The sequence below is a fragment of the Ictidomys tridecemlineatus genome, chromosome 4, assembly GCF_052094955.1.
Source record: "Ictidomys tridecemlineatus isolate mIctTri1 chromosome 4, mIctTri1.hap1, whole genome shotgun sequence".
In the NCBI taxonomy this organism is placed as follows: Eukaryota; Metazoa; Chordata; class Mammalia; order Rodentia; family Sciuridae; genus Ictidomys; species Ictidomys tridecemlineatus.
The window spans coordinates 66287237-66301025 of record NC_135480.1 but is presented as its reverse complement, the minus strand read 5'-3'; the positions used below and the strand labels follow the sequence as shown (position 1 = coordinate 66301025).

General features: G+C 33.2%; 1 protein-coding gene across 9 annotated transcripts in view; it reads left to right on the top strand.

Moving 5' to 3' along the window:
• The window catches only part of Nars2 (asparaginyl-tRNA synthetase 2, mitochondrial), a 140991-nt gene that overhangs the window by 53413 nt on the left and 73789 nt on the right, over positions 1-13789 (top strand). For 7 of the 9 annotated variants that reach the window (XM_021725133.3, XM_040284998.2, XM_040284999.2 and 4 more), the window contains one exon: positions 6066-6160. The exons of the other annotated variants lie outside the window; for them this stretch is intronic. In XM_021725133.3, coding sequence (XP_021580808.1) covers positions 6066-6160 — 95 coding nt within the window. Of the gene's footprint in view, positions 1-6065; positions 6161-13789 lie in introns of those variants that run through there. 9 annotated transcript variants of the gene reach the window in all.

Here is a 13789-nt window from a genome sequence, read left to right as displayed (position 1 = left end):
GCTATTTTGTTAAGGCTGGCCCTGAATTCCTGGCTTCAAGCCATCTTCCCGCCTTTGCCTCCACTAGCTGGGACTGTAGGCCTACACTACCACATCTGGTTAATAATTATTCTTTTATGTGCACTTTTCACAAAGTTGAGGTAAAACTCAGTTAACATAAAATTAACCATTTTAAAGGGTACATTTGTGGCACTTAGTACGTTCATAATAAATTTAATTTAAATAATGTATAAGTGTACAAAAATTCCTTCTGTGGCTGAATAGTATCTATTATTGTATATACCACATTTGAGTTATCCATTTTCCACTGATGGATATTTGAGTTGTTTCTATCTTTTGTCTACTGAGAATAGTGTTATTACAAATATTTGTGTATAAATATTTATTTTAAAACTTCATTTTAAATATTTTATATATATATATATATACCTAGTAGTAGAATTACTAGGTCACAGTAAATATATTTCAACTTTTTAAGAAACCACCACTTTTTTCCCTGGTAAACACACTATTTTACATTTCTAGTTTTATTCCATTGTGGTCAAAGAAGATATTTTGTATGATTTTAATTTTTAAAAAAATTTTGAGATGTTTTTATGGCCTTGAATATGATCTCTTAGAAAATGGTCCAGGTGCATTTGAAATGAGCATGAATTCTGCTGTTGGCAGGTGAATTCTTCTATTTTTAAGTTCTTGGTTGCTTTAAACCTTTAACTGTTTTCTAGAGTGCCCACAATGTCAGCTCTTTTTTTTTTTTTTTTGGAGGGGGTGCTTTTCTGTAGTGGGATAGGTCTTTAGAGCTATTTACTCGACCAGTTTTGCTGAGATCACTCTCAGTGATTACTTTTTAAAACAAATATTTTTAATATTTTGCAATTAAGTTTATTTGTAGTATTCATCACATAAATAGAATTAAGGACAAAAATTACTTAAGTGAGCTCAATAAATGCAGAGAAATTCTTTGACAGAATTTGGCACCCATTCATGATAAAAGCACTGAAGAAACTAGGGATAGAAGAAACCTACCCTAACATCATAAAGGCTGTATATGATAAACCCAAAGCCAACATCATAGTGAATGGGGAAAAACTGAAAACATTTCCTTTAAAATCTAGAACTAAGACAAGCCATTCTCATCATACTTATTCAGTGTAGTACTAGAAATAATTCTAGCCAGAGAAATTAGGCAAGACAAGAAATACAAGGGATAAAAATAGGAAAGGAAGAAGTCAAATTACCATTGTTTACAGATGGCATGATCTTAGAGTAGATCCAGAAAGCTACACCAAAAGAATGCTAAAGCTAATAAACAAATTCAGCAAAGTAGCATATTAACAAAGTCAGCATACAAAAATCAGTAGCTTTCCTATGCACCAATTATGAATTTGCTGAGAAAGAAATCAGGAAAACAATCCATTCACAACAACCTCAAAAAAAAAAAATACTTAGGAATAACTCTAACTAAGGATGTGGAGAACCTGTACAATGAAAACTATAGAACATTGAAGAAAGAAATCAAAGAAGACCTCAGAAGGTGGAAAAACTTCCCATGTTCATGGATAGGCAGAATTAATATTGTTAAAATGTCCATATTTCTAACAGCAATATGTAGGTTCAGTGTGATCCCCATCAGAATACGGATGACATTCTTTGTAGAACTAGAAAAAACAGTTCTAAAATTCGTTTGTTAAAGATCCAGGATAGCCACAGCAACTCTAATACCTGACTTCAAATTATACTACAGCACTATAGAAACAACTGCATGGAACTGGCATAAAAACAAATATACCAGTGGTATAGAATAGAAGACATAAAAACAGACCGTAGGAGTCAATCATCTGATCCTTGACAAAGGTGCCAAAAACATACTTTGGAGAAAAGCCTTTTTAACAAATGATATGGGTAAAACTGGTTATGTAGAAGAATGAAACATTTTCCTTATTTTTGACCCTGCACAAAAACAACTCAAAATGGATCAAAGGCCTACTAATTAGATCAGAAACTGTGCAATTCCTAGAAGAAATCATAGGGTCAACATTTCAATATACAAGCATAGGCAACAACTTTCTCAGTAGGACTCTTAAAGCTCAGGAAATAATGCCTAGAGTTAATAAATGGGATGGCATAAAAAAAAAAAAACTTCTGCACAGCAAAGGAAACAATTAAGAATGTGAAGGGGGGGATCTACAGAATGGAAGAATATCTTTGCTAACTCCGCTTCTGAGACAGAATTAATATAGAATATATAGAATTCAAAAAAATTCACACTAAAAATTATAAGCATGGTGGCACATGCCTATAATCTCAGCAGCACACGAAGCTGAGGCAGGAGAACTGCAAGTTCAGAGCCAACCTCAGCAATTTAAAGAGGTCCTGAGCAACTTAGCAAGATCCTGTCTCAAAAAATAAAGAGGGCTAGGGATGTAGCTCAGTGGTTGATACAAAAAAAAAAAAAAAATCAAACAACCCAGTTAATAAATGGGTAAATAAAGTAGACAAACACTTCTGAAAAGAAGAAATATATATGGCCAACAGATATTTGAAAAATGTTCAATATGGTTAGCAATTAGAGAAATGCAGATCAAAACTGTACTCCAGTCAGAATGGCAAAGATTAAGTATACAGACAATAATAAATACTGGCTAGGTTGTGTGGGAAAAGGTACACTGTTGGTGGGACTGCAGACTAGTAGAACCACTATGAAAAGCATTATGCAGTCTCCTCACAAAACTAGGAATGTAACCAAGTATAACATAGTATAGCTGTTCCACTCCTCGGTATTTTGGCAAAAGAACTAAAATCAGAATGCTATAGCAATACAACCACCTCGGTATTTATAGCAACACAGTTCACAATAGCTAAATCATGGAACAACCTGGGTGCTCATCAACAGATGAATGGGTAAAGAAATTGTGGTATATACACAAAGGAATTCTACAACCATAAAGAAGAATGAAATTAAGGCATTTGCTAGCCACACTCAAAAACTCAAAGGTTGGGGCTAGGATTGTGGCTTAGTGGTAGAGCGCTTGCCTAGCACGGACGGGACCCGGGTTCGATCCTCAGCACCACATAAAAATAAAGGCATTGTGTTGTGTCCATCTACACCTAAAAAATAAATATTAAAAAAAAATTCAAAGGTTGAATGTTCTCTCTCTTATGTGGAAGCTAGAGTGAAATAAAGGAAAGGAGGAGGGAAGGAGATGATATTAAAAAAAAAAAGATACAGGAAAGATCAGTAGTGAAGAAGAATCTGGTGATCAAGAGGCAGAATGGAGAGATGGGAGAGGGGAGGCAATGCAGAATGCTTTTTTGGGGGGGGTGGGTACTAGAGATTGAACCTAGCAGGGTGGCATCCCCACCCCACCTCCTTTTTTTTAAATTTTTGAGACAGGGCCTTGCTGAGTTGCTTAGGGCCTCGCTAAGTTCCTGAAGCTGGGCCTTAAACTTGCAATCCTCCTGCCTCAGCCTTCCAAGCCACTGAAATTACAGGCTTGTACCACCAAGCCCGGCCAGGATGAATTCTTAAAAAATCATGTTATGTGCACATACAAATATACCACAGGAAATTTCACCCTTACGTATAAGTAAAAAGAACAAATAGACAAGTGAAAAGAAATCTAGCAGAGTAGAGGAAAGAGAATAGGGGAGGAGAGTGAGGGCCAGAGGGAAAAGGGGTGATTGTGAACCAAAATCGATTCCATGCATTTATGAGTTTGTGAACACCATTACCATCTATAAGGCTCTAATTAAAAAAAGAAAGAAAGAAAATTACACTGAGTCCAGGGGAGAGAGGAGAGAAGTGAAAGGAAAAATACTAGGGAATGATATTGGCCAAATTATGTTGTTTTATCATGAGCATATACAAATATGTAACAACAAATTCCACCATTAACTACAACTATAATAAACCAATAAAAATATGGAAGAAAAAATCAATTTAATAATTATAAGATAGAATAATAATTTATAATAATATAGTTATTTCAATGATAAACAGTCGCACATAATCTTGAGAGGTATAATGAAGTGGCATTATGTTTGTACCCATTTAAAAAAAAATATTTTGTTTTAGTTGTGGTTGGACACAACTATTTATTTTATTTTTATGTGGTGCTGAGGATCAAAGCCAGTGCTCCGCACATGCTAGGCGAGTACTCTACAGCTGAGCCACAACCCCAGCCCTGTTTGCACCCATTTAAATATAAGATCAAAATCCATTTTGTACTAGTGCTAATAAGTAAAAGATTAAAATCTAGAAATAAAGACTGACTTTTTTAAATGTACAAGGAATGACAGAAATTGCTTTAAGTAAATTTGGGATAAATATCCTATGCAAATTATAGACCAAAGAAGTGAAGGGGAGAGGGTATTATAGACTTACAAAGTTTTCGGGACCTTATTTGGAAAGCAGTTTTCAGTGAATAATTAGTTATGAAATAACACAGAACATAGCTTTTATTTTGAGGTCAATTAGTTTTGAGTATATAAGTCCTTGAAAACAATATTCTTTCATGATTAATGGGATCTAAAGTTTTTTGTTGTTATTTGAAATTCTACAGATTGAACCCAAGAAACTAGTACGTGCTAGACAAACACTCTGCCACTGAGCTACATCCCCAGCCCAAAGATGGACTTTTAAAAAATAATTTATGTATAGGATCTCTAGGGTCAATAGCAAAGTAAGTTTGAAAAAATAAAATGAAAATTTTCAATTGGTAATTTTAACTGTACATTTCTTATTTAAACTCACACATCTACACATAATATGCAATAGTTTTAGAATAGCCAATGAAATTAAATGATACCTCTATTTCATGTGTTTCCATAATTTAAAGTTTGGTGTTAAGTGTATTCAAAGGAGTCCTATGTTTTCTATTACATACTTAAAATTGACTTTATTGTATGATAACTTCACTGTTACACTAAAACACTTTCAAATAAATGTGCAGTTTAAAATATGAGATTAGAAAATTTTGCTTTCTTCCAAAAAAGTAGTATGATAGTAATAAACTTGATTCAGAAGTTTTCTTAACTATATTGTTTAAATTGTACTTGGACCCCAAAATAGCTTTATTTCTAAGCACACCTCTTATAAATGTTGGCTGGCTTGTTTATTACCTTTTTCAAATGGAATAATCATTCTCTCTACATAAAAGTTTATAAATGCCTAATTGCTCATTGTATCCTTTAAAGATTGGGTTAAATTATTTCTACTTCTTAACTGCAATGAATATTTAATAGAGCTTAATCCCTAGGTATCTGTGTGCCATTGATTGATTCCAAGACCCCAAGAATACCAAAATCTGAAAATGCTCATGTTCTTTATATAAAAATATAACATACATTCACTTATTACCCATGCACATCCTCCATATACTTTAAATCATTTCTTAATTACTTATGACACCTAATGTAATGTAAAAGCTATGTAAATAGTTATTAAACTGTACTGTTTGGGGGATGATGACAAGGAAAAATTGTATGCATTCAGAACAGATGAAAGTTTTCCTTTTTCTGAATATTTTCAATCTGAGGTTGGCTGAATCTGCAAATGCAGAACTTGTAGATACAAAGGATTGATTGTAATTTGTTTATAACTTTATAATGTGTTAACAAAAATTTCTGTTAAAAGCACTGTCACTGTCTTAATAATGTGTTCCAAAGGCTGTTCCCTTGAGATAATTAAGCCTCAGCTGTAGGTTAGGAGTTGGAGAAATTATGTAATTCTTTGCATTTAAAATTATAAATTTAGAAACTCTAGTCTTGGTTTGCCCCTTAATCAGAATCACTTTTTATGGAGAAGTATACTTTATAACAAAGGTACCTCATCCCTTGGTTTTTGTGTTTTAAAAATATGGGGCAAAATTTACATGACTTTTGTATTTTCTAAATAGGCATTTTCTCTTTTAGATATGTGCTGAGAACCACCTTTATTTTCTTGAGAATGATCAGTCCTTGCATAGGTTGAATTGCACTGATTTTTAGTTCTGGCATGTGTGTAAATGTGAAAAGTAAAGCAAAATATGTAATAGCTTTCTGTGGCTTATGTTTTTCCTTTGCAGCCTTCAAGCAAAATAAAGTTACCTGAGGAGAATTTCTTCAATGTTCCTGCTTTCTTAACTGTATCAGGACAGCTTCATCTAGAAGTGATGTCAGGGTACAGAATTTTATTTTCTATTTTCCTTGTGCTGATTGTGGTTTGGGTGATGGGAAAATAGTGCTTCCCTTCCCAGTGCTCATACCTAAAAATTGAAATTAGCCTTTATAGTCTACTTGAATTTACCAAAAGTATATTTAGATTGACAGTTTGACAAAATCCAGGTTTCTTGGTTTAAAAAAAAAAAATCCACATTAGTCTAGACTTTTGTTTTTAGTAAAATATGGAACACCGAAAATGTGAGTTTGGGATTTTTTTCTTTTTACTAATCCATGTAATCAGACTTTAAGTAAAATTAATAATATGTATGGAAATAAGAACAGTTCATAATTCACACCTGAATCAGGTATTAACCTGTTTGACTTAGAAAAAGAAAGGTACCTGAAACAGATAGAAGGAAGCATTTTTTTTTTCAACAAGTGGTTTAAATAAAGAAAATTTGCCCATGGATCCATTGTGAGACCCATTAACAAGTCTTTAAAATAAGATCAAAAAAATTAATTTTAGTCACTGTCAGCCCTCTAGAAAATCATTGTATTTCTTTGAGCTCAACTTCCTTTTCTTAAAACAAGGGATTAAGCAAGAAGATCTTTAAAATCCTGTCTAAATCTTATGTTCTGTGATTCTGTAGATAGTTTATTTCTTTCCTTTTTTGGAGGGAGGTTATTTTGTTTTGTTGGTATTGAAATTGAACTCATGGGCACTTTACCACTGAACTATATCCCCAGCCTTTTAAAATATTTTATTTTGAGACAGGGTCTCCTCAAGTTGCTTATAGCCTCACTAAGTGACTGAGGCTGCCCTTGAACTTGGGATCCTCCAGCTTCAGCCTCTTGAGTAGCTGGGATTACAGGCATTTAGCTACCATACCCAGTTGTAAGTAGTTTCTTAATGTTGACCAATAAGTATTGCTTTTCCTATATGATCTTTGTTTTCTGACATAGGGATTGGGCCTTAACAGTCTTTTCAGAAAATAGCTTGAGTGAAAAGAAAAGAATCTTTGTGTTCCCCATTGTTTAAAAATGCACAAGTGGGAAAACTTAAGGGAAATGTAATAAAATAGACTGCATGTTTATATCTATACATACTTTAGGGCAGGATGGAAAGTCAAGGGTAGAACAAAGATGATCTTGAAAATAACATACTTAAATTGTTTTTTACTTTATCTTTGAGACAAGTTATTTGATAATTCCATGTAGTTTTACCAGATTACTATCCAGAAAAATTGTTATCATAATAGCTCTGCAAGACTAGGATTTGCAGGTCTAGCTGATAGTCGTCGGTAAGGTGATGTCAGTCATATCTTAGAAAGCTTCTTATGCCTGTCAAAGTATAATTTTTAAAAATTAAAACCATCACTGATACAAATATAAGTGAACATGTATCAAAGACTTTATTTAATTAGTTAATTGCTTAGGGAACAATGAAGTAGGCTGTTTCAAATAGCACCTAAGGAGCTCCATATTCATAGGCAATTTAACATCTGGTGGAATAAGATTTCTACATTAGTTACAAACTGGTTGATGTCCTACAGACCAGTAGATCCTAGCCATAGGGATCATCTCTTCTCCCTGAAAGAAATGGCTTTCAACTCTAAAGGATAAAACTTTAAGTTAACAAGTAACTTCACTTAATCTAGGATATTTAATTAGTAGTAAATAGAAGAATAGAGCGTGTACATTCCCCTAAGTAATTAAATAACCTTTGAATGGGTGTGAATCCCCACATCATATTGAAAGGACATCGTTGTTTTCCCTCCACATTTTTTAATTGGTGCATTAGTTGTATCAATTAACAATGGGATTTGTTGTTACATATTCCTTTGTGCACACAATACACAGTATAACAATATAATTTGACCAGTATCACCCCCAGTACTTACCCTCTCCCTCCATACCTCCTTCCCCAGCTCCCTTTCCTCTTCTGATCCCTTGGATTTTCATGAGATCCACCCCTACCTTTCTTCACCTTTTTCTCTCTAGCTTCTGCAGATGAGAAAAAACATACAACCTTTAACCTTCTGAGTTTAATTTATTTTGCTTAACATAATGGTTTTTAATTCCATCCATTTTCTTACAAATAACAATTTCATTTTTCTTTAGGACTGAATAAAATTCCATTGTGTATATATATTCACCACATTTTCTTTATTCATTTATTAGTTGATAGACATCTAGGCTGGTTGCTTAGTTTGGCTGTTCTAAATTGTGCTGCTATAAACATGGGTATGCATGTATCACTGTATCACTGACTTTAATTCTTCAGATTAAATATCAAAGAGTGATATAGCTGGTTCATATGGTGGTTCCATGCCTAATCTTTTGAGGAACCTCCATACTGATTTTCATAGCACTTGTATTAATTTACAATCTAACCAACAGTGTAAGAATGTTCTTTTTTTCCACATCCTCTCCAGCATTCATCATTATTTGTATTCTTGATTACTGCCATTCTGATTGGTGTGAGATAAAATCTCAGTGTAAGTTTTTTTTTTTAGCACTGGGGATTGAGCTCAGGGCCACTAGACCACTGAACTATATCTCCAGCTCTATTTTGTATTTTATTTAGAGACAGGGTCTCACTGAGTTGCTTAGCACTTTGCTATTGCTGAGGCTGACTTTGAACTCTAGATCCTCCTGACTTAGTCTCTAGAGCTGCTGGAATTATAAGCGTGTGCCACTTTGTCCAGCTCAATGTAGTTTTGATTTGCATTTCCCTAATTACTAATGATATTGAACATTTTTTCATATATTTGTGGTCATTTGTATCTTTGCAGAGGTGTCTGTTTAATTCACTTACTCATTTATTAATTGTGTTATTTAATTTTTTGGTGTAAAGTTTTTTGAGTTCCTTATATATTCTAGATATTAATCCTCTGTAAGAACAGTAATTAGCAAAGGTTTTCTCCCTTTCTGTAGGTTCTCTCTTCACATTCCTATTTGCTTCCTTTTCTGTGCAAAAGCTCTTTAATTTGAAAGACGTCACTTTTTATACCTTTATTTTGTTTATTTATTTTTATGTGGTACTGGGGATCGAACTCAGCGCCTCGCATATGCCAGGAGAGCACTATACCGCTGAGCCACAACTCCAGTCCCAGAAATCACTTTTTAAAAGTTGTCCACCTTTTTGCTTTATGTCCAGTGTTTGGATAACTTTTTTAAACCACCTTTCAGTATTCATTTCTTTATAAGGTACCCTGTTGATAACCAAAAGTATCATAACAGGGGAAGATGTAAATTTACCAAATACTTATTTCTGTAGTGTGATACTATGAATATATTAAACATGCCTCTTTCCCAGCAAAGTGACCTGAACTACAAAAGAGGGTACAGTGAAACTTAACAGAGTATTAAACTGGTGAATTATTAGGTCTTATTTTTATAATGTGTTATGAGGTTTTTCTGATAATGTCAGTCATATGTTCCTAGTTTAATAAACATAGTTCTGGGACTATTAATATAAAGTATATCATGTTTCTGAATAATGCATGATTTAATATGTAGTAAGAGATTGTTGGTCCTTTTCCCCTCAGCTTTATTTTTTGTTTAATTTTATTTTAAAAGACTTTTAAAATGGTATAAATGGTAGTTAAATTTAGAAGGTTAGCATTTTCCAAAAGGTCATCTATGTTAGTTTGGTGGATTTAAGGCTCCATTTTGAAGTTAATTTTTAAAAAGTTTTTAAAATAAGCATTCTGTTTCAGAATAATTTTAGATAACATTCAGAAGTTGCAGAGGTAGTACACATTTTATATAGTACCCCCTACCCACTTTCCCCCATTAACATGATGCATCTGTCAAAACTGAGAACCCATTATTAGTACATTACTAGTAACTAGTAACTAAATGCCAGACTTTATTTAGATTTCACCAGTCTTTCTATTAATATCGTCTTTCTTTTTCCAGGATTCAGTTCAGGGAACCACATAAAGCTTAGCTCTCTTGTTGCCCAAGTCTCTTCCAATCTGTGACAGTTTCTCAATCTTCTTCTTTATGACCTGTTGAATGTACCCTAATTTGGGTTTCTTTATTTTTCTCATGATTAGACTGAAGTTATTTTGGTTTTTGGAAAGAATGCCACAAAGACAAAGTGTTCTTCTCATCATCTCAAGGAATATGTGATATATATATGGTGATACCTTACTTACTTGCAGTAGTGTTTGTTTTGTTTCTCCCCTGAAAATACTTTATTCTGTGGAAATAAGTCTCTAGGTCTTGTCTCCTCTCACGGGGGATGGGAATTTGGAGGGTGGGAGATGGAATTAACTACCAATTTGTAGAGGGGGAATATTTGAAATTCTGTATGGAAGACTGGTTATCTCCTCACTTTTGTTTATTAAATTCATTTACATCAGAATGGACTCATGTATATTTATTTTATAGTTGGGTTATCATTCAGTACTGTGTTATTTACTTTGTTGCTTAAGCCATTTTCACTTTTAATTATTGAAAACTCATGCAGATTGACTCTTGTGTCCCTTTGGCATTCGTCTATCCTGTCAATACTTCCTTATTCTCTGATATCACAGGATGCCCCAGTTTGTTGTTGTTTTGTTATTGTTTCTTAGGTTTGCTTACCTTTAAGCATTGTTTTCTTTCCTTTCTTTCGCTTTGCTCCATCCTCAACTCGCTTCTCTCTTTTCTTTCAAGAGTTGTCATATCTACACTGACACATCATTATCACCCTAAGTCTGTAAGTTCACATTAGAGTTTACTCTTGGAGTGTAAATTCTGTGCATTTTGACAAATCTGTAATGAGGGCATGTATCTGCCTCTATAGTATTGTACATAATAGTTTCACTACCCTAAAAATTCTCTCTCCTCTACCTAGTCATCCCTCCCTCCTAATCCCTAGGACCATTGATCTTTTTAGTGTCTCAGTAGCTTTGCCTTTTCTGTTCTGTTATGTAGTTGGAAATTTAGTATCTAGCCTTTTCAGGTTAGCATCGTTTTCTTAGGGAAGTAATATTAATTTAAAGTTCTTCCCTGTCTTTTAATTGCTTGATAGTACATTTTTTTTAGCACCAAATAATATTCTGTTATCCATAGGTAACACAGTTTATCCATTTACCAATTAAAGGACATCTTTGTTATTTCCAAGTTTGGGCAGTTTTTCCAGGTTTATTTTACCTACCCTGGCCCTAAAATCAGCCATTTCTCTAAGGATCGTGGTTTCTTTTATTGGAAACCAAGATTTGATCACTGGATATACTTTTTACTACTGGGGTTGGTCAAGGGCAGTTACTGCTTTTGATTACCTCTCAGTAGATTTAGCTACGCACACACACACACAGTTTTGTTTGTTTGTTTGTTTGTTTCAGGGATTGAATCCAGGAGCTCCTAACCACTAAGCCACATTTCCAGCCCTTTTATTTTTTATTTTGAGACAGGGTCTATGTAAGTTGCTTAGGGCCTCATTGAGTTGCTGAGGCTCACCTCAAATTTGTGATCTTCTTACCTCAGCCTCAAGTCATTCAGATTACAGGTGTATGCCACCACACCCAGCTTTTTTTTTTTAATTGGAAAACTTATGTTTTCTTTGAATTCTTATAAGTGGAAAGCTCATTCTGAGAGTCAGTAATGCTCTAAATTGCAAAACCTGTTAAGAAATGTAATAAAATATTCTATTTTTTATCAGTTAAAAACAGAATGAGAGTATCAGCCTCATGTATTTGAAAGAATTATTATTATTTTTTTTAATTTTTTATTTTTTTTTATTTGAAAGAATTATTTATTGTTTCTTTTTTTCCTCTTTTTCTTTTCAGCAGTGATGATTTGGTTTTTGTTTTGTATTAAGCCATAAACAGGAATATTTCAAGTTAAAACTAATATTCTTGAACATCATTGTTCAAAGTATAAATTGGTACATTTTTTCTGGAGGAAAACTTTTTTTCGCAAGATTTCATTTCTGGGATTTTTTTTTCTTAACATGATGATCTGATAACTGTACAGAGATTTATAAATAAAAATGTTGAAAGCAGTTTTATTTATAATAGTAAAAAATTTCTAATAATCTAAATGTTCTTTCAAAAAAATTGGTTAACCCACAGTAAACCAAGAAAAATAGTCATTGACATTTACCATATGAAGCTTATGATCTTATTTAACAAATATTTTAAAGTCATCACATGAATAAATAAAGAAGTAAAACTAAAGGGATAGTAAAAATCAACTTTATTAGGAATTTTGTAAGAACTTAAAGATAGTAAATCTAGTAGTAATTTTTATACTGCTTTATGGAGAAATAATTTACATAATATAGAATTCACAAATCTAAATTGTATAATTCAGTGGGTTTTCTCATTTTTGCAGTTTTAAAAAAATCACTATAATAATTTTAGAATATTTTTACCACCCTCAAAAGAAACTTATTCCCATTAGCAACCACTCCCTATCCTATGCTTAGTAGGAGTCACTAATCAATTTTCTTTACAAATTTGCCTATTCTGGATATTTGATATAGATGGAGTCTCACAATCTCGTAATTTGTAGGTAATTTTTTCAAAATTTATCTATGTTGTAGCATGAGTCAGTACTTAATTCCTTTTTATTGACAAATAACATTCCATTACATGAGTGTATCATATTTTGTTTATTCCACTTATCAGATAATGAGCATTTGGATTCTTTCTCCTTTTGAGCTATGATGAGTAATACTACTGTGAACATTGAAGTAGAATATTTTGTGAGGACATGTTTTTACTCTTCTTGGATACATAGCTAGGAGGGGAATTTCTGGGTTATATGTTAACTTGATTTGTAACTATGAGCAACTTCTAGACTATTTTCCCAGTAGCTGCTCCATTTTACAGTCCCACCTACAATATATAAAACTTCCAGTTTCTCTACATCCTTGCCAATACATAATTATTGTCTGTCTTTTATTTCTACCCCGTTACAAAGGATTTAACCCAGGGCATCCTACCACTGAGCTAAATCCCCACACTTTTTATTTTTAGACAGAGCTTTCTAAGTTGCCCAGGCTAGCCTCAAACTTGAGATCCTCCTGCCTCAGCTTTCCAAGTAGCTGAGATTACAAGCATGTGCCACCATTCCCCACATATATCTTTTTTTTATTATATCTGTTCTAGGAGGTATGAAATAATATTTCACTGTGGATTGGACTTGCATTTCCCTAATGATGTCGAGCATCTTTTCATGTGCTTATTGGCCATTTGTTTCTTCTTTGGAGAAATGTCTGTATAAATTCTTGGCTCATTTTAAAAATATGGTTGTCTTTTGTTATTGAGTTATGAAAATTTTTTACATATTCTGAATACAAGTCCCTTATCAGATAAGTTATTTGGAAATATTTTTCCCCATTCTGTGGGTTGTGATTTTACTTCTTGATGTTGACAAGCTCAAATTTTCATCCTCACATTTCTGGGTTTTAAAAGCACCCCAGTGACTCTGTGAGCCCAGCCAATACAACTTACTATTCATCACTTCTTTTCTTGAACCTGGAAAATATACTAGCTTTCTTTCTTTCTTTCTTTCTTTTTTTTTTCCTTTTAACCATGGATTTACCCTGAGCTACATCCCCAGTCATTTTATTTTTTATTTTGAGACAGGTTCTCTTTAAGTTTCTTAGGGCCTGGCTAAGTTACTAAATTACTAGTCTCAATTTACA